Here is a 22,244-nt window from a genome sequence, read left to right on the forward strand (position 1 = left end):
TGTTTTAATACAGGGACAGCGCATATTATCAAACATTTCTGTCAATATGCCAGAATTAGCCAGAAAGGCTATTTTTCATCTGCAGTCCTAATTTTTCATCTGCAGTCCCAATGCATCAAGTTTTGTGTGTGTGTGTGTGTGTGTGTGTGTGTGTGTGTGTGTGTGTGTGTGTGTGTGTGTGTGTGTGTGTGTGTGTGTGTGTGTGTGTGTGTGTGTGTGTGTGTGTGTGTGTGTGTGTGTGTGTGTGTGTGTGTGTGTGTGTGTGTGTGTGTGTGTGTGTGTGTGTGTGTGTGTGTGTGTGTGAGAGAGAGAGAGAGAGACAGAGAGATAGAAAGATAGATAGAGATTATGAATTCCCGTCAGACTGGATCATGCTGATGAAATCAGGTTGAAATCCCCTTTGCAGAGAGATCCACATATGTGCAGTGTATCAGCCTGTCCTCTGTTTTTCTGTGCCTCACACTTCAAAAGTTGCAATGTATTACGCAAATGCCAGCTAAGAAAAACACACTGTATGGGTGAGTGAACAATTGCATATGTTTTCTACACACTTGAGGGCTAATCAGTCAGGGTACGCAAGACAAGACAAAAGGGTCAGGGGATTTAGTTGCCAAGCAACTTCTGTTACTGAAACAAAAATACACGATATATGAGGAGAGCTGTCAAAAAGCACAGCAACTGATAAAAAGGCACAGCAACAGTTATTATATTTGTTAAGAGTTCATTGTAAATAAGGGTCGGATCCAAAAAGGTAAAGAAAAATTCAAATTTGTAGAAGACGTGCAGTCATGCAAATGTTGTTGGACAAAATGGAGAAGAATAAGCTGGGTTTACATTATTATTATTATTATTATTATTATTATTATTATTATTATTATTATTATTATTATTATTATTATTATTATTATTATTATTATTATTATTATTATTATTATTAATAACAAAGATGGTACAGATAAGATAACAAGGTTGTGACATTTGAATGAGTAAAATAATATATTTTGATGATCAGGCTTTCTTTTTGTTATTTGTAACAGGTGACCGGGGCCAGCCTTATATACCAGATTTTTTTTAAGTGTCATACAGATGGCATTAGTTGAAACAGGACCAGTTTTTGAGTTTTTCTGAGTTGAACCTCTGTGTTTGCATGGGGGCGTGGGGCGGCTACTCAAGACTTGGAACTACTTTAAAGCTAACATTTTATCTCTCATGAACTGCCGAACTCTGTCTCTCTCTCTTTCTGTGTCTCCCTCTCACTCACACTGAACATGTCTTTTTCCTCCTCCCTGTCCTCTCTTTTCACTCAGGTTCTCTCTGCTGGACCATCAGTCATCCCACGACCAGACTCTCTCTTTCTCTCCAGGCTGTTGGTGAATCATATCAAGATTAGTTCATCATCCTGGCACCCTTAGCTCAGTTGGTAGGGCGTCCCCCCCCTCCCCGGGCCGGGCCCAGCAGCAGACCCGGGTTCGATTCCCGCCCGCGGTCGTTCTCTGCATGTCACTCCCCTCTCTGCCCCATTTCACCTATGTCTCTCTGCACTATCAATAAAGCATAAACATGCCCAACAAATATATATATATAAAAAAAAATATTAGTTCATCATCCTAACCTCTCTCTCTCTTTCTCTCTCCGTGTGGTTATGAGGTCTCATAAGGACAGAGGATATGCTGTACAGGTTGTGATGCCCCCTGAGGCAAATGTGACACTGGGCTATGTGAATAACAATTGACTTGACACTCCAATTTGTCATTATGGCAAAAAACTGAAAAATGAGGGACTTTAAAAAAAAAGGAAGGTTCTATAAAAACTTGATGGCTTTATAGGCTATGCAAATTGTTTATTTACACTTCATCAGAATAGTTTATCCTTGAACACGGCATGACTTTCTGCATCTATTTTTGTCTTATAACAATTTCAAGTCAATATTACAACTATTTTAGCTACCTTCTGATTCAGTTAACTTGCCCTTAACAACAGTCAGTTTGGACGAGAAGTTTCTACTCCTCCAATTAAAGTTCAAATACGGGAATTTAGAAAATATGACAGGGAAAAGCGTAATTTTATAAAAATGCAAAGCTTTTCTTTGTAAAGATATTCCACTTAACGGTGAGTCATATTCTACTTCCTAGGAAATAGTTGTAGAGGGTTATTCCTTTTGACACTTGGTGCACTATCAAACCCGCTCAACTGACATGATCATGTTATATGTCCCCTATGCCCGGTCTGAGCTTGGTAAAACCGCTTTTAGCTATAGTGCCCCTGACTCCTGGAACAGCCTACAACATACAATTAAAATAAATACACTCATATCTGTTAACCAATTTAAAAGTATTATTTTGAATCAACCCCTCCACACTTGTAACTGTTTTAATTAGGCTATTATTTATTTCATTCAATTGATCTGAATGTTTTAAATTGTTGTTGTCTGTGTGTGTGTGTGTGTGTGTGTGTGTGTGTGTAAACTTGTTATGTATTCTCATTGTATATTGTGTATCTGTACTCGACGTCATTGTAAAAGAGGGTCACCCCTCAATTGATCTTTCGAGGTTAAATAAAGGTTACAAACAAACTATTGCCTCATATCTTGACTCTAAATCCAGCCAAAGTTTGACAGGCAGGTAGATGGAAGGATAGGGACAAAATGCTTGCTTTCTCGGAATCACACCATGCCATAGGCCTACATATTGTAAACTGCGTTTCTATGTTTCTTCATCAAATCCTAAACCCCACAGGCACAGTGGAATTCTATATTCCCAGCAAAAACATATTGATATATTTTTTTAATAAATTAGGCTGTACTTTTTTTAAATCTCTTGAGGGAAGTCAATTGTCTTTTAAGGGGGTTGAAGGGGAAGCTCGTGGGGACATGGAACCCCGAGATAAACTCAGATAGGCTATATAGGCTACAATAACGAGCATTGACAGCGGTGCGCGGATCACATCAGAAAGAGCGACTCCAATCTCTACCGCTGTTCCTGGCGCAATCTCCCTGGCTGACGTCAGCTGACCGCCCCCCTCCCCGTTCCTCCGGACACAGCGCCGTGTAAAAATGCTGCTCTCTATGCCGCCAAGGACGGGAATCAACCCATACAACGGCTACACCAGCAAATACAGCAAGAGGGTAAATAACAAAACGACCGTCACACACTTTGTCTAACTATCTTCTCTTTCTGAAAAAAAACCTAAAAATAAAACCCTGAGCCAATTGTCGATGTGCGGTGTCGCTCGCGCTCTCCGCCTCTCCGGTCCAAAGCTTTGCTCGCCTGTTTAAGCTGCAGTGTCCTTGAAAGTGTCTCGCATGCGACGTTTAAACTCTTTTACTGGCCGTTTGTGACCTTCGCCGTCGGCTTTTTTGATGTTGTTACGGCGTTACAAACTAACGCGGGGCCCGTTACATTGTTGCCTGTAGATTCCAACTCCAGTTTGCTTTGGCCCCCCTCCCTTCGCCATTCTCTTCCTATACCTAGCCTGCACACAGCACATATACCAATGTGCTGTTGTCGCTCCAAACAAGCTAAAAGGCTTATTTATTTGACTCTCACATACATTGGTGGGGGTTTAAACAAGTGTTTCTTCGTTTTGTTAATGCTTTCATTGAATTCACCACAAGTTGGCAAAGTTTTTTTCTCCTCTTTTACGCGTACCGATATGCCCCACCCCTTCAGTCCTGCTGCTAATGATGACTGAGAGGGTTTGCATGGCACTATGGAAAAGAGGAAAGTTGTAGGGCCAATGTAGCCAAGTCTAATGTAGCCTATGTATTATATGTGGTGGCTATATGTGCAGATCCGTTTTAGATCAATGTCAAACTAAACTGGAACAATGTTAATGGTCTAATATTGATCAGCTTGTCTTCTCATAGCCCTATGAATAATTCAATGGGAGACATTGTTGTCTATTGGCAACCACCCTTTCTGTGCAGAATAGATCTTCTAGCCTACATTTTAAATCCTGGGACATGTAAAATGACAGGATTGGATAGGACCGTGATGACAGTTATTCATGTCTAGGATTCAGAGCATATCGAGTGCTGATTCTTGAGAAAACTGTTAAGATGCCATGCCCCAAAGAACGTCTTTTGAATGTTTACAGGCAGCTAATAAACGTGACTGGAATAGCATGTGAAGCATGTTTACGACTGAAATCTCAGCGTTTTCTCGAAAAAAGGTTTGAACAACACTGGGGATCAAATCTGAGTTCCCTCCTTCCCTGTGTTATTCCCTTCCCTGCCTCGCGGCTGGCAGGAATTCAGATTGCTCAGATTAATGACCTGGAATTCCTGGAATCCTGGATTCAGACAATGTGATCACTTCAAGAGGGTCTCTGCAAACTCAAACTTTTTCCTTTGAAAGAAGTCATGTGCACACACACACACACACATTTTTTTTTACACATTTTGCATTGTTTAGACTGGAGTGCCCGAGAAGACTTGTAAACCCAGTGTCAAATAATAATAACCCCTGGTCTGTGCCTTTTACTATGCGAAAAAGGGCGGAGAAAAGAAAGGATTAAGAGATTTCCCCCTCTTTCCTCTGCTTTCGATTAACTCCCCCCTTTTTTTCTTTCTCCCCTGGGTGTTTCACATACCTTGATTTCTGGTCTGTCAGTGGTTCAGTTCACATGGAGAGGAGAGCCTGAACACTACTCCTGATTTTGAATCCCTTCTCCTAAAAGAAATACTTTTTACTTGCTCTCATACATGAAACAATCATGAATAAGTGTCTGTTTTAAATGAAACTGGACTGAGTCAGGAGAAGGAGTGCGAGGAGAAGTCTCACCTTTTTAGCCACAGGACGCCACAGGATATTCCTCACTTTTCTCATTTGGTTCGTCCCACCTCGCACCATTTTTTCTTGCTTCCGTTTTCGTCTGCAGCTGAAGGGGAAATTATATAAAGAGATTTTGTCTGTGACATGATGATCTTTTCCACGGTGCCTTTAAAAGTTTCTTTAGTCAAGCAGGTAGGACTCCACCTTTTTTAAGATATATTTATCATTCAGTCAAGAATACAATATGTCATGTAGCCTATTCATATAAACATACGCTTGTTGCAGAGGATAAAAAAAAAACTTCCTTGGCAAATATAGGGATTATGATTATGTCAGTACGCATTTTATCTTGGAACTATTAAAACAATTCATATTTGATGAAATGAATAGGCGACTATGCTAGGGATGAAGATCATTAAGTTGAAGACTAAAATGCGATGATGACCCAAAGAACATTTTGTGAAGGATTGATCCAACATCCTCCGTAGCAGTTGCACTAACGGTGTGCTTTTATTATGGAGTAAAATGCACATCACATCATATCCTGCCTTACCTGGCAGTCATTGTTCTCTCTCTGATGAAAAAGTCCTTGAGTCACCTGCGCTCCCCACAGGCTTCACCCCTGCTCCTTCCAACTGTAATCACCTCATCAGTCTTCAGCTGCTGCCTTGAGCGCACCCCCTCCTCTGCACCAAGCTGTGGGCCACTTACAGTAGTTATGCTTCTTCTTGCACAACTATAACAAAAAGGCAAAAAGCTAATTAATCTTGTTTACTATACTGTAACTGCATTATTTGTGATAGTTATGAGGATGTGAGGACTATTCTTTTGGGGCCAGATGCAACAACTGAGCATCACTTGTCCATGGGCAGGATAGAATTAAACTGGTATTAGAACATAATAAAATAATTATTTCACTGCTATTTTTTCTTGTAAGTCAATTTTGAATCTGTGTGTGTGTGTGTGTGTGTGTGTGTGTGTGTGTGTGTGTGTGTGTGTGTGTGTGTGTGTGTCGTATGAGCATGGGAGGATGTCCTGTATTTATCAGGGCTGATCCTTGTCTTGTCCTGCCAGTTCCCACAGAACTGTGATGCCTCCAGGAATGTAGTTTGGTTTTAACGACGACAGCTTGAACTCCGATCTCCAACTCAAAACATGTCCCCCACCACAACCCCCCTTTCCACTCCGATGCAGAGGAAAACACAAACCTGTGTATATTGCAGAGGAATTTAGAGAATGCTCAGTATTGACACTGTAGTGCATGTATGGTGTAACGGTGTAAAAAGATATGTGGTTGGCCGTGGATTGAACGGTAACAGCTATAGGAAAGGAAATCGGTAACAGGCCAGAATGTCAGGTTTTAGGCGCAAACTAGCTGATAAGATTATGCAATGTTATAGGATTTATGGCCTTGCCCCTCTCACTGCATGGATGTGTTCTGTGTACATATTTGCCTGTGGTTTGCAGCAGCAGCACATTTGGATTTACCATACATGGGTGGCAAAACACCGTGAGCTGGCGCTGGGTGCTGGAGCAGATGGGGAGTAGGTGTGGATCCGACTGACTGCCATCCTTTTCTCCAAAGGAGACTAGCAGAGCGGTCTTAATGAGACACTGCTTTCTGACTTGAGAGCACATGAGAGGGATTAGCATTTTCCGCTAACAAGCTCAGATCCCAATTAGACAGGCCTCGCTAGCCCAGGCTCGGTCTCCCGTTAGATCCTATCTCCCCAGGCCTCTGCAGGTGCATCCCTCCTGATACCAACGTCTGTGCGGGCCGCCCTACAGTGAAGGCAAAGGGGAGAGCGCAGGAAGTGGCTGGGATTGTGGAAAAACAAACAGTGAGCTATTGATGCTTAAGAAGAGAGGCAGATTAGAGGAGAGGACTGAGATGAATGGGCTCTGTGACTCACTGTGATTTTCTTACAGTACCTAAAAAGACATGGAGTAAGTTCTGAAGGCGGATCCGTTTCCAAAACATAAGGCAACACGGATCTGATAAAGCGGACAAAAGAATCATTGGTTTTGCTAAGTGCTAAGTTGCCCAGAGTTTTGTATTCAAGTAAAATGGTTCTGTATTAGAGAATAATGCAGTAGCCTAATTTTTTGCATAGTACATCATGCTAATCATGCATCTTTTGATACATTTTGATAACTTTGGTATCCAAAAGTGATGAAAAACTTTAAATAGTGCATCAAAGTGAACTCACAAAACAAGCTAGCATACCTTCCATTGCAGGGCATTCATTCATTCAGCTAGCTAGCTAACGAGCTTAATGTTGAGAATGCTCCAGCTTCCTCACAAGGTTTTTTACAGCTCAGGAACATCTTGTTGTGAGCTAGTATTGCATGGCAAGTTGTCACACAAAGTACTAGCAATAATTCACCTTTAATTTAGTAGGGATTTATGCCGTTTCCCTTGTTGAGCTTCTAGATGTGAGGTATGACTGATAAGGCTTATTAATTAGAGCTCTGATAGTTAATTGGTTGTGATTGGTTTGAGAACCCATGATTGGTTGATTCTAACCACTACACACAAGCTTTTAAAACATCGTTTTTCAAGGTTTATGTTTTGGTTTTAAATTGGTGGAAGGTGACCCTTCCTAGTTTTTTTTATTTCTGGGATGTGAATTACAGTTGAACTAGCAGGTTACAGCACAGAGGTAAATAGAAAGATCCTAATTAGCTTGATTCCAGCAGCCTTTTGACAACTCTTTCTCTGTTAATAAGTTGGTGCTCCAGTGCTGACCTTGTGGTGTCCAACAAGCCATCCCATTGTTCCCTGGGGCCGAGCCTGCTGACCCTAACTAATCAAACAGTTCCTCCTTCACCAGCACTGGGAGGAAGGCAATGCAGAGGCCAAACCTTGCTGACATTTTACCACCATTTGATAACATTTATTCTGAGTCATCATCGATAGCATTGACAGAGTTTACTTATTTTTTAAATTTAATATATATGACTTAGTAGGTCATGAAAAAAACATGATATGGTATATCCAACCATTCAATAGTGGTGATTGGAATTCTGTTTTCTGCTGCACGAAGCCCTGACATTTTTTACATTCGATAAAGCAAATTTAAAATCTTTCCAGAAACAATGTCGTGGTAACATTGGATAATCACACAGGTTTCCATGCGAACAGTTTTGATTGAAACTAAATACTTCCATTGAGAACTGTTTGCGTGAACCCTTCCAGCTTCAACCCACAACATCAAATATTCTGACCCGAGCAGGATGTACAAGAGGGACTGATTGCTGTTGGCTGCGTGTAGAGCAGTTTGATTAATTTTTAACAGCACATGTTGGAAGTGTGTGTATGTTGTAAGTTAACCTTTCTTTTTATGTCCATGGTTGTAACATTGTTTTTGGTGATTTTTTTATGATTTCGATCACTGCTGAACCAGGGCACATTCAGAGCCTAGTACATTTTTTTTTACAAATCATACCCACGTAAAAAGATCATTTATGTATGCCTAACCTTTACGGTACATGCTGCTACAAATACAATATAACATATTTTTATGTTATATTTCTCTTTGGATATTTACATTCCATGATATTAATGTCTATGTTGTTTTACATGTCCTATGTTGTTGTGCGTTTAAAATGTTGGTATATTTTACTTATCATCGTATCCATCCATTACATTTTCCATCTCATCTCGTCTCAGATGAAAAAGCTAAATTGCTATTGATACCCTGACTCTGTGGCCCCATTTAGATACTTTAATTTTTTCATGATTATTCTCTAACCACTACACCGCGTGCATCCCCCTAATACTTTTAACGACATAAAAGTGCATACATTCAATTTCACGTACCTTAAAAAAAGTACTTTGTTTACCATTTTATCATCCCAAAATCTGAATATCCCCTCTTTTTCGTTCTGCAGCCAACGTATGTGTCCCCCTCCAACCATCAGATGGCTCCCCCAAGCCCTAACAACAACAGTAACAGCAACTCCACCACCACCTCCATCAGCAATGGCAGCAGCAGCAGCACACTGGGAGAGCAGTTGAGTAAAACCAACCTGTACATCCGTGGCCTCCAACCGGGGACCACAGACCAGGATCTGGTCAAACTCTGTCAGCCGTAAGTCACCCTAAGAACCAGCTTCTCTAACCTCTACATGTACACCTAATACATCTCTCAGTCACTGCACACATGTGAAACAGCCTGCAGGTTATGAGTAGATTAACATAGGACAGAGCAATGGCTGCTGTGATAGATGGACAATGGCAGGTTGAATGCACCTGGGGTTTTGGGACTACATATACTACTTGAATGGCTTCTTTACACTGTGAAACTGCAGGTATTTTTTGGATCCGAGATTCCCTTCCAGGTGTTTTTTAAGGCCCATCATTGAGTGGCCTTTGGTGGAAAAACCAACAATAATTAACAGCAGCGGACTAGGACCTTTTAGTTTGGCACAGCTCAAGCACAGACTTTCCAAAAACAAGGTACAGAATGTTTAGTCTCACTCGTTTCGCGCTCGTCTCGTCTTGCTCCTTCTTTGACTTTCTGGCCCAGTCTGATTTATTTTCTCCTCTGTTCTTTAGTGCATTATGATAACAACCATGATGATGACAATCCCACTATGCAATCCTAATTCAAAGTCATATTGCGCACTATGGATACCACACTATTTGGCTCCACAGACTGAGCTTGAGTCTTTGAAAAAAAAACTCCTGTTGTCTGCAGCGTGTAGCCAGATGTTAAAACAACAACACCATCCAATCCTTCTGATATGTTTGTCAGGCCTCTCGGTGGAAGACATCAAAACAAGTTGAGGGCTGAGATGAATGATCTGGGTTGACTTAATTGAATCCCGGTGATGAGGACCAGAAGGGTAGAGGAAAAAGGAGCGAGAGGAAAGGAGGGAAAGGCGGCTGTAGAGAGATTGAATAAGGGAAAGAGGGAGGGAGGGAGAGGCCTGCTATTTTACAGCTGTCTGGAAGATATGGCTCACACGAGGCTGCCCAACCCTACAGGAAACGGCCAGCCCAGGGGAAAGGGAAAGACAAACAAGGGCAATGGCATGAAAGAGGGGAAGGGGGGGGGGGGTGGATGGAGAGAATCAGAATGGGGGAGGAGTGAATGGAGTTCAGGGTTTTGTGTGTCAGGTGGTAGGGGCAGTTCTCATATTTCTGCCTTTACAAAGAAGATAAAATCACTGCATGAAATTTGCCTCTCAGCAGGACACATAAAGGCCACTGTAATTCTCAGTTAAAGCAGACTGAGAGAGAGAGATAAATGACTTTGTCCAATAATAGTTATTAGGGGAAGGTGCTTGTAGATAAGGACGTTAAACAGCAGGGAGACGAATCACGGAGGGAGTTCGATTTGCTTCACTCAAGTTTGAACAGTACGTGTGTGTGTGTGTGTGTGTGTGTGTGTGTGTGTGTGTGTGTGTGTGTGTGTGTATGCACACAGTGTCAGGGCACACAACACTCCCAAAGCTCCCCTCCCCGCACCGAGAGATGTTATTATGTGCACGCTGCAAGATGTATACCCTGTGTGTGTGTGTGTGTGTGTGTGTGTGTGTGTGTGTGTGTGTGTGTGTGTGAGGGATGAGAGGAGGGCATGGGGGTTGATACTCCATCTTCGGCCCCTACAGTTGTCTCTCTCTGGGTGGATGCGCTCTGGCCCTGGCCCTGGCCCGTCTCTGGTGTTTGGCCATGGGTGGACATTGGGCCGCTCTCACACATGGCTGAGTCTCTATCCCTTCTCCTCGCTCTGCATCATGTAGTCCTAGAGTCAACTTATATCAACTGTGTAAGCAAGGGGAGTGCAGCAAGCGCATCTTACAGCTTTAATGCTAATCATAATGTTAAGATGTATAGGCTGGTGGGATTGCTGAATAGTATAGACACAGTAATGATGCATTATGAAGATAAAGGAAGACAGTGTGTGGGAATATCCATCCAGTCCAGTTGGTGGCCTCTTATGGATTGCTTTTCTTATAGAATCAGAAATGCAGCATGTAATAGTAATATTATATATATATATATATCAATTGCATACAATGGATTCCGTTCACTCAAATGATTATGATATTACAATGTCTGGCTGTGAGGGTAAACACAATATGCATGGATAATTTTAAACACATCTCAGTGTTTCTAATTAGGTTATAAAAGGAAATAAAATCCAAGAATAAAGATTAACAGGAACTCCGATACTGTGAATAGCCATTGAGTGTAAATATGTTTTAAGGTGTTTCTAATAAGCTTGCATTTCTCTGATTTCAGAAGGGATCATTCTAATCATAATTAAACTGAAACCTAATCTTATTTTGTATTCTATATTCACATTCCCAACATGTACTTTTGTAGTGTTCAAGTCAATCATTTATTAATGTTCATGGGTTACCTTTAAACCTAACCAACTTTGTAACGGAAGAAATATCTACAGATTTATTTTTTTTCTTCTGAAGTGAACATAATCCTAAATTAATTCAAATTGGAGTAATCCTATGGTGCAGCGTCACGGGATGAAAGCTGGATTGTATTTTGAGGGGCACTAAGACCCAGCGGAGGGCGCTGCCTGGAGAGATGCTGGTTAGTAGAATGAGAGTATGGCTGAGAGCCAGCATCGGACAGGACAACCAAGGAGAGGCATATCAGATTACACTGCATGCACATGCCTGGAGAGATGGGAACTGATAGACACTCCGCCGCACGACGCATTTTTTGCCCAAGCCAGGCACCATCCTATGCAGCACGATAGATAATGCAGTATTTTCATATTGATAGTGCATCATAAAGAAGTCTGAAAATGCAGCAGAAACATTTACATTTTACCATATTGTCATGTTATGTTGGATTCCCCTTGAGTTATGATCCCTATTGACACATGTGCATGAGAATGAATATATATGGGAAATCTATAGTTCTTTCTGGAATGCAAGACCCCATGGGACATTACTCTTATTTCATTTCATTTAGCTCCCACCGCCTCTGTAAAGATTTTCTTATGCACATAATTTATTATCAGATGGCCACATTGTATTCAGTGTCATAGCACTAAATCTATCAGGTGAATTATAATTCAGCCATCGTGGAGCCCAGTCTGTTAGGGTATGATGTGTTTAGCGAGAAAAACACATGGCCTCAGCAATGTTGCAATGCTAATATTGAATGTAAACAAAGTCATTCTTTTCAGTACACAGTGCAAGGACCATCCCCTGAATGTAAACCTCAATGTTTTTCAGGTATGGGAAAATCGTGTCCACCAAGGCCATCCTGGACAAGACTACCAACAAGTGCAAAGGTAAAGTGTTAAAGCATCAGCTGGTTGAGAGTAACTGTTGGGCAGAGGTTAAAAGAGCAGTTCATACAGAGGTGACAAAGCGAGCTCAGGGATTAAGGTCAAAAGGGATGTCATGGCAAACAGAATTACTGAAAGGGAAAATTCCGCCTGCATTTGGCTGGACTTTAAGTAAGCCCCCCAGCTGCCACATGTCCACGTCCACTTATTTATGTTGTGCATGGTTGTTATCAAGCAGAACGACGTATGGAAGGCCTGGGAAACTGACATTTATGAGAAGGGAGTAAGATATCTCTGAAATGAGATACCTGGGAACTGGCAAGACGTGCCAGGTCCTCATGATCATGTTTGTGGCTTAATGTTGAGACAAACAAGGCAATTAGCATCCATTGAACCCCAGAAATGATGAGAACCTTGGGAACACTTTTGCTTCTCCCAAAGAGTGATACCAGTTAAACAGTAAGCTAAGTATTTTATTAATGTTGAACTGTGACGGACACAGGAGGAATGGGAAAAATTCCTATAGTTTGACATTAAAGTAACAGACATACAGGCTTAGTAACACCAAAATCCCCTTAGTCAAGGGAATATATATATATATTTTTTTAATAATTATTTTTATTTGACAATGTTTATGAACACAGAGTACACTGAGCATACATTTTAGCAGACATATCCATGTTTTTTGTTGTTTTTTGTTTACATACACATACGAACAACAACATCCCACCCACCCCACCCACTTGAACATGTAGTACACACACTTAGACTAACAAAAAGAAGAAAATAGATAAATAAAAAAGTAAGCAAGGTCACCATACTTAGCCGTGCCAAATGTCACCATGTACTTGTTCACATGCACACTCACAAACACTCTACATTATAGGCTGACATGCCAGCATCAATCTACATCGTAATTACACAGACAATGCATCATGCATACATACTATATCCAAAAAACAGTTTTACAATTGGATTGGCCCAGAAGTGACCAGATCGGTAATTAACCCAAAAAACGATCTACTGTACGCTACATGATATAGGGTCCTAATGCAATAAATATTGCTATGGGGTATCAGGTATAGTTTTGAGTTTCCCTATGTATTTCAAAACTGGATCCCAGGTGGAGTAGAATTTGTCCCTTGACCCCCTAAGCGAGTATTTAATTTTCTCTAATTGTATAAAGTGCATCAGGTCACACATCCACAAAGACGCTTTGGGAGGGTTTTTTGATTTCCAATGTAATAATATTCTTCTGCGTGCAAAAGCAGAGTCACAAAGGCCAATATAACTTTTCCTTATTATAGAATGTCTTCGATCTGTGATACCAAATATAGCTGCTGCCACATTTGGTTGGAAAACAGTATTGAGCGCCTCAGATAATGTTTTAAAGATCATAGACCAGTTAGTGACCAGAGCAGAGCATGACCAAAACATATGGGTTAAATTGGCAGGGGTGTGATGACATCTGTTACAACTAGCATCTGAATCAGGATATATTTTAGCTAATCTTGCTTTGGAAAAGTGAGTCCGGTGTAAAACTTTAAATTGTATTATACTTAATTTTGCACAAGAAGTGCTGTCATTCACTCTTAGTAAAGCACAGTTCCACATGTCATCTTCCATGTCTTCCCCCAATTCATCCGCCCAGTCCGCCCTTATCTTTGCGATGGTTATGGTTTTAAGAGAAGCTATACAATCATGTATTCTAGAAATTAGCCTTTTCGAATTGAACGGGGATTCTATCAGATCATCTAAGCCTGACACTGAAGATAAATTTGGAAAGTTGGGGTCATGGCTCATAAGGAAGTGGCGTACTTGAAAATATCGAAACAGGCTAGATCGAGGAAGGACAAATTTTTGTGATAAGTCATTAAAGCTGGCAAATACACAATTTATGTACATATCTTTAAATTTAGAAATGCCTTGTCTTTGCCAAAAAGAGAATGTAGCATCTAATTGTCAAGGGAATATTTCTAATAAAGAAATGGTTCGATAGGAATCCGAATCAAATAGTTTTTGTGTCAATTATCACTTTTTGTTTGAATTTTAACATAATCATTTTCAGTGAAATGTATTATTTAGATTGTTGATCCATGTTGGATGTCTGATAAGTCGAGAGGTATTTGTGAATAAGATGCCTTCTAGAAGAATGTTCTTCCTTTGTTAACAGAATTAACCTTGTCATACCTATCAGGAGCCATTGTTTTATTATGATGAGGGCTGCAACCAACTGTAATGTTCATGACAGATATATCTGCTATTTTCTCAATTACATGTTTAGTCTAAAAGAATGTCAGAAAAAAGTTTAGTTTTTTTCTGACCAAAAGTCCAAATCCCGAAACTATTCAGTTATTGTTAAAGAATAAATTCTGATAATTGTCAGGTTTACTTGTTAAGTTTGCTTTTAGTTGTTGTCCTGCAGTTTGCATATCTTATTGTTTGAACTTGTCCGTCTTGGTCCCTGCAGGCTATGGCTTTGTTGACTTTGACAGTCATGGCGCAGCTCAGAAGGCGGTGACAGCGCTGAAGGCGGGTGGAGTGCAGGCTCAGATGGCCAAGGTAAGAACTCCACTCGAGAATGAAAATATTTGGTGCGTTTATTTCCTACACCTCTTTTTCAGCTTAATTCAAATGGTTGGTCAGAGGGAAATTCTTAGACCATGAAATTAAACCTTTCAGACAGTTTGACAGTGAGTCAGCAAAACGTTTAAAGGATGAATTATTAATAACAAATTAAATGGTGAATTATTAACCTTGCTGCAGAAAGGTTGTTCCTTGGCCTTGTTTGCTTCCAACATATTTCTCTTTTAAAGCCATCTAAAGCTTTTTCTTGCTTTCATCCCATGTTTTCTTTCGTGTTGAAAAATATATGCCAGTTAAGCCTCCGTGTGCACTGCAGGCATGTGTGTTTGCTGGGTGGTGCACTGCATGCACACATGGGTGTATGTATGCTTGAAAACCGTGTATTTATGGGCATGACTGCACTGTAGAATATGAGTGTGAACAAACAAGAATGAGTGTATGCACACAGGTACATGGTGTGTTTGTGTGTGTGTGTTTTGTGCTTCATATGGGTGCTGGTGTTGAGGGAGCGTGTCCCAGGTTCTTCTCTATGAGAACCCTGTACAAAGGACCTGTCTGTTCTCCCTGGAGGCATCTGACTCAGTGTCTGAGCAGCTCCCCAGTCGGCAGGGCCCTATGCCCAGCCACCCGCCCTGTCAACACACACACACACACACACACATACATACACAGAGCACACTTGACAGTCACACATGTACTCCACCGGCCTTGCCTCAACCAGATTATGACACACACTCACAAGCACGCACACACACACACACACACACACACACACACACACACACACACACACACACACCACCGACACCCTGGGAAAGCTGATCTCCCGTTAAGCTGGATCACTGACATTCATACGGCTCCTTGCTCATGGAATAACTTGATTCCACTCACCCCGTCCCTGGAGGTTTACAACAAGGCTTATGTTTGCGTCAGCTTTCTCCCTGACTCAGTCTGACTCACTGGCGGTTAAAAGCCCACAGCTGCTCTCCTCCGCTGGCTCTCATGGGGCTGAGGCTTCTTCACTAGTTGGCACTGCCGTGACGGAGGCAGAGGAGGCGAAGGACAAATTACCTTCGGCACCGGTCGCCGCGATTACACATGCATTATTCATAGGATGGAAATTAATTCACACTGCATTTACAGGTTTTTTAATCACATCTGCACTCTGTGATAATGAATATGCATAATGGTTTGAGGGCAATACAGATTAGTTATCTGACAAGATGCTGTTGCTCAAATTCAATTTGTTTGAGCAGGAGGCAAATAAACGGGAGGGGGAAGCCTACGAAATACTTCAAGAGCATATATGATATTGTGGCTCTTTTATAGTTTCTTTCAGATTGTTTTCTAATAATTTAGTATTCTGCATAATTTGTCTGATGTATGCATGCCAACAGAGCCGGCCTTCTGTGCCTGCATTCAAGGTTGGAATTACCAAGTGAGCATTAAGGCTTTAATTCAAGCGACATATTATATCCATGACCTAGGGGAGGCAGGACGATAATGTTTGCCTTGTGGGGAGATGATAGCAGCCCATTGCTTTTTAGATCTTCTTCAGATCATTTCCAAAAGGCCTTTGTCCAAAATGTCTCAGCGGCGATTCTCCAGCGGGCTAGAGCACATAATCATTTAATATCACCCGCGGTCTGAGAGCCGTCTTAAAATGTAATTATGCTTTGATATCACATTACCTTGATCCCTCGCCTTCATCCTCTTAGGAGGACAATGGGCCTGTCTTCTAACCCTTTTGGTAATAACATACGGGTGCTTGAGTGTGAGAGAGAAGTGAGAAGATGAAAAGGGGTGAGTCTGAAGAATAGAAGTAGAAGAGACAGAAATAGTGTCAGAATGAGAGAGAGGGAGAGAGAGAGGTTCAGCTGAAGTCCAGCCAGAACACGATCTCCATCATCCTTTTCTCCTTTTACCCTTGTCCAGTTCACTTTCACACACAAGGCCAAGATGAAATCTGCTTTTAACACCCTCTAACTTTAAACCCAGTGTTAATACTCGGCCTAGACTCTTTAAACAGGAATGTTGCTAGCTACAGTGGGCCCCTTTGTTTACATTCCCTCTGTTTACAGACCAGTTTACAGAGCCTAGGCTGTGTAGCAACACCAGATTTTCATTTAGCACACACACAGTTTGGACAGGTAGCGGATCACGAGGAGATTTTCAAGGATTTTGACAGAAAGGGATTTTGACAACAAGCATTCTCTAATTTCCAAAATCAGTGACTCCACCTTTTAAAGGGCCTCCATACTACTGCCGGCAGCTTTTGTTTGGCTTCTGAAAATGAGGAGCTCTGTCAGCACCACGTCCTCATTCATTTTTCTCTGCGTTCAGCAACAGGAGCAGGACCCCACCAACCTGTACATCTCCAACCTGCCTCTGTCCATGGACGAGCAGGAGCTGGAGAACATGCTAAAGCCCTTCAGCCAGGCCATTTCCACACGCATCCTCCGTGACGCCAACGGAACCAGCCGGGGAGTGGGCTTTGCCAGGTATGTACCAGGACAGCTGCTGCTTAAAGTTGTACAATTATTGACGGTGTGAGCCTCATGTGAAGAAACACCCAGTTACACATGGTAAAAAAAGAGTTGGAGTGTTCCGTTTTTTAAGTTACAACGTTATTCTTTCAGTATTAATGATGGTGAGTGAGCCCTCTGGTGGCCAGTACAAGTTAGAACTTCACCAGCAAAATATAAATATCTTGTAACCTGCTACTGTTAAACACAGAGATTGTTGTCTGTAAACACTTTAACCTTTTCCTTTTCATGTAGGATGGAATCAACAGAGAAATGTGAAGCCATCATCCAACATTTCAATGGAAAATATATCAAGACTCCACCTGGAGTTCCAGGTGAGGTTTCCCTTTTGTTTCCATTTTGTGTTTTTGAGATAACAAACTGTACATATACTGTACATTGCATTTACAGTAATTCAATTAATATATATAATATATTTATATATATGTTTCATGTACCATAATATTTTCTGACTGATCCAGTGCCGCCAGAGCCCTTGTTGTGTAAGTTTGCGGACGGAGGCCAGAAGAAGCGTCAGAGCCAAGGAAAATATCTGCAGAACGGCCGGCCCTGGATGAGAGACGGGGAGACTGTGAGTTTAAGATGTTCTTCTTGTCGTGATGTCGTCTCTGAGAACCTTCTTTTTTTTTAAAATGTAGAATTGCTTTTCATGGAGAACATCGACCAGCCTCATACTAACAGCTTTGTATTCTTGTATTCAGGGAGGAATGACCCTTTCCTATGACCCCACCACAGCCTTACAGAACGGGTCAGTACTGCCAGTTTGACAAATCCCTTTAATACCCCAAAGGGTCATAGCGTGGTGACGAATAACTTTGTGTTTCTCTCTGTAGGTTCTACTCCTCTCCCTACAGCATTGCCCCTAACCGGATGATGGGGCCAACCTCCCTCTCCCCATACATGCATTCACCTATGTCCACCTACCAGGTAGTTTCAGACCCTGAACACTGGGGGGCGGGGTTTGTCGATTGATTAGCTCTCCCATATCTATAAATCTTATAATTGTCAAACATTAGTTGCAAAAAAAGAAGGGTTTTGCTTGTCCGTTCTCTGATTTGATTAAACCTTTTTAAGACAACTAAATCTTACCCCTTTGTCTTGCAGGTACATAACCCGTCCTGGATACATCATCAGTCATACATTATGCCGCCCAATGTGAGTATCTTGAATCTTAGAGCCAATGGGAAACCACTTTTTTCCCGTTCCAACTTTTGCTGTGTCTGGATTGTCTTAATCACAAATGCTAACACTGCTGTTGGCTGTTTTCATAGGGAACAGTCCTGACACCAGGATTGGACCACACAATGTCCATTCAGCCCACCTCCATGATGGGGCCCCTGACACAGCAGCTCAGCCATCTCTCCATGGGCAGCAGTGGCACAGTCAGTCAAATATTTAGCATTTAGTATATCATTGATACAACTTGTAAGGGTCTTCTACATTTTCAGGGTTAGAGATAACTAGACTTCTATTTGGGGCAAATCAACAGAGTAATAATTGCATGGGATGTTCTTCATGAGTTTGTAATTTAAGTCTGATAGAAATAGGTTTTACTTCAAATTTAAATCTTGTCTAGGGCAACTTTATATGACAGTGTCATTGTCAACCCTAGCTGTCATGTCTAATGAACTTAACCATCTCCATCTCCTCCTGCAGTACATGCCTGCAAACACATCTATGCAGGGGACCTACATCCCCCAGTACACCCAAGTGCCTGCTGCCAGCATCTCAGTCGAGGTAATGGCCTCTCTCACTGGAACATTTTAACACTGAGATGTTTTGTGAAACAATCAATCACGGTAGGTTTAATATTCATTGTCCTCCCCTCTTAGGAAAGTGCCGTCCAACAACAATCTGTTGCCATAGAGACACCCACAGAACACACAACCTACTCCTACCAGCATAACAAGTGAAGATGTGGCAGAGGTGGGTTTTGACCATATCCGGTGTCTGTTTGCACTTGTTTTGTGTCTCTGTATGTACCTGCACCTTAATCTTAAAGACACCAGAAGTATGTGTTGTTTTCTAATTGGCTGCTCTTGTCCCCTTGTGGCAGGTCTTCCTCTGGAGCCCCGCCCACACAGTGTGATGAAACTCGACACAGAGACTCTGCACATAAGGCACCCGACTCCGGAGGGGAAAAGGACAAACAAAATATATTTTATACAAACTCTTTAAAAAACCTCAGACCAAGCAAATCTGGAGGACAGCAGGCAATAGGAAATGGAAGAACAGAAAGAACAAGGAGCATCTATTTTGATAACCGTTGAGAAAAAAGATCACAGGCGGACACACACACACACACACACACACACTTCACATTTAAAAGTTGTTAATTTTCTATTTCTTTTTCACGTTATCAATTTTCTTTTCTAATATTACTCCCGGGAGCGAGAATGAAACCAGGAAAGGAACATTTCAACGCCACATTTTATTTTGACATTTTGTAACTTTTGCTGATTTGACTTTTTATTTTATTATTTGTCCGGTTCTTTCAGGGTTTGAACAGACCTTTCTTTGTACATACTTTTTTTTTGAATTGGTGTTTTTCTAGCGTCATGTGTGATAGTTTGATTGATTGGTGCAAATATTTAAAAAACAGAAGGCAAAAATAAAATAAAATTCACAAAAAAAAGAAAAAGAAAGAAGCTCATAATACCTTTCCGACAGATATGGTGCTGACTTGGATAAGCTTCTCTGGAAGCTTATCGGGTAAGAAACCTCACCTGAAGCGGTATCCGTTCTTCTTCTTTTTTTTTCTTCTTTTTTTTGGCACTTGACTCTCAAATAATTTATAGTTCCAACAATCTGGACAAAGCTTCGGACAATCAGAAGAGAACAGTTTGAGGTGATGGTCATTTATGACAAGATTTTGTTTAAAAGAGGTAAATAGACCTTAAGCATTCCAGAGATTATTATCTGAAAGAAATATTGGTTTAACTTTGATGATATCCAAAGTTGCTTAACAGGGATCCCATCTCACGTAGAGCTGCCTGTAAATAAGAGATTTAAATGTATTTAGGCTTTCTTTTGATTTCCTTTTATCAGTGTAGTGAGGCTTCAGCTATTGTAATAACAACATTATACCAAATTGTCTGGACATAGCAATCACTGTGTATTTTTGTGTGTTCCTCATACCCTTGCAGTAAAGGGGAAACTCCACTAAATTTCCACTAAATCCAAAAGTTAGATGTTGTTATTAGAATATGAAGTCCTTATTTCATAGATATGGAGATCGTCTTGTAAAGCGTGGCTCGGTCCTGTTATATCTTCAGAAAACACTATCAATGTGGATTGTTATGGCCAGTATAGAGGTGTTTTAATACTGGCCATTGGTGTGTTAGAATATGCTAATGCATTTCGGGTTTTTCACCCTCATGTTTTTTTTTTTATCTTTTTTTTTTTACATTTCTTATTTAAAGATTTTCTTAACTTTTTTTTATTCCGTTTTAATACTTTTAAGATTTTTTCAAAGAAGCTTTGATTTTATTTTTGATAGTGTGTTATGTGCTTCAAATAGTGCTACATAGATGTTTTGGGCTTATTTGTTTTTAACAGTGATTTTGTTTGCATGTTTGCATATGTCTCTTATTCTGGTTTCAGTGTTCATGTCAAAGAGGCTTTAATGTTTTTTTGTTTTTTTTTTCTAAAGACATCTCAGTTCTGTCTGGGTCGCAAACGTTGGCACTTTGCGAACATGACTCCTGATCATAATGAATGCTAGGTTCAGATGCATTGTTACAGAGTTGTGCCCCAAGCATTTTGGGTACAACGTAAGATAAATATATGTTCAAAAACCTTGAATTACCTCATCCTGCCATAGCAATGTAGATTCAGTTTGTGTACAGGGTTCACAGGCAATAACCAACTACAGCAGGTCTTATGGCTGTTCACAGCTGGTACTGTGTCCACATCACTTCCGTCCAATGTTCGGGAAAACATGCCCCAAGGTCTGACAATCTATGCAATTAATTTATTATCCTACTAAATGCAATACTACCGATCTCCAAGAGACACCTCACAATATGACTTCACATCCCGGCTCACATGGCTTTTCTCTTTCATTATACATATGTTGAGATTTGTTTTCTGACTGAAACATTCATCTTTGGTTCACAAACTGTTTATAAAAATTGCTGCATTAAAAAGGGAACTATTTCATACCAAAATGTGGCTGTTAACAATTCTGTAGGAAATGTAGGAATTCATAATAATAATAAAAAATGGCAGGTGAGCTTTATTTGAATTAAGGCGAGTTGCCCGCTCATCTACCCAACTTTGACCTTTTACTATATCTGACACCACAGAGTTGTGTCGGATGTAATTCTCCATTCCATCCAGTTGCAATTTTTTTTATGTAGACCCTAATTGTTAAATTTTGTTGGTCCCGTCTAGCCGTGTTTGTTCATTTGCTTACTTGCTGTGTAATTGACGCTGTTTTGTTCTCTTAAAACCACACAACTGTTCATATCCAGGGGGAAATTAAAACTTCACAGAAATGCCTTAATTTCACTGGAAGGGATAGTGAAGTGTTCCTCAGATTCGGTAGGTTTGACCTCTGACTGGAATTGTTTTGTTTCTTATGCACTGCAAATGGCGATACCATGAACATAGATCTATGAAACAAAGATAAATTTACAATTTCGTGTCCATCATTTTTATCCAAAATATTGAAGAAAAGCTGAATGGTGGCTTATTGAGTAAATAACTAATGCTGCTAATTTTGGATTGCTAAGATTTTAGAAATCTTTCAGCTGAAGTCAGTTCTGATATATCAAGTCCAATGGGGGTCAGTTTGTATTTCATGTTCAACGATTTCCATGTTCAGTCTTGTTTTGTGCATCAAACAACCTCTCCTCAGCACATGTTTGTGTCTGCCATGATGCAGGCCTTTATTTCTGCTTTATAGAAAGAAACCCCCTAAAGCTATTAAACTTTAAACTTGGTTGGATTTTGGATTTGTCCTTTTTTATAATAAAAGTTTTTTCACTGTGGGTTGTGTATTTTTTATTTAAAGAGAACATTATATCCTCTAAAAGAATAAGCCTAAACACATGTCCAGGTTCTCC

The 22,244-nt window shown here is 40.7% G+C and overlaps 1 protein-coding gene across 1 annotated transcript; it reads left to right on the plus strand.

Annotated features, from left to right (window-relative positions):
• Positions 1-3,034: 3,034 nt before the first annotated feature.
• LOC307252664 (RNA-binding motif, single-stranded-interacting protein 2-like) lies at positions 3,035-22,169 on the plus strand. The gene is made up of 14 exons (XM_080030395.1): positions 3,035-3,124; positions 8,667-8,866; positions 11,988-12,046; positions 14,514-14,605; positions 16,973-17,130; positions 17,410-17,489; positions 17,637-17,746; positions 17,877-17,923; positions 18,009-18,102; positions 18,280-18,330; positions 18,447-18,557; positions 18,832-18,912; positions 19,008-19,101; positions 19,232-22,169. The coding sequence occupies exons 1-13, from the start codon at positions 3,053-3,055 to the stop codon at positions 19,086-19,088; spliced, it is 1,236 nt and encodes a 411-aa protein (XP_079886521.1). The 5' UTR covers positions 3,035-3,052; the 3' UTR covers positions 19,089-19,101; positions 19,232-22,169.
• Positions 22,170-22,244: the final 75 nt, after the last annotated feature.

The sequence above is a fragment of the Ammodytes marinus genome (genome assembly GCF_949987685.1).
Source record: "Ammodytes marinus genome assembly, chromosome: 7".
In the NCBI taxonomy this organism is placed as follows: Eukaryota; Metazoa; Chordata; class Actinopteri; order Uranoscopiformes; family Ammodytidae; genus Ammodytes; species Ammodytes marinus.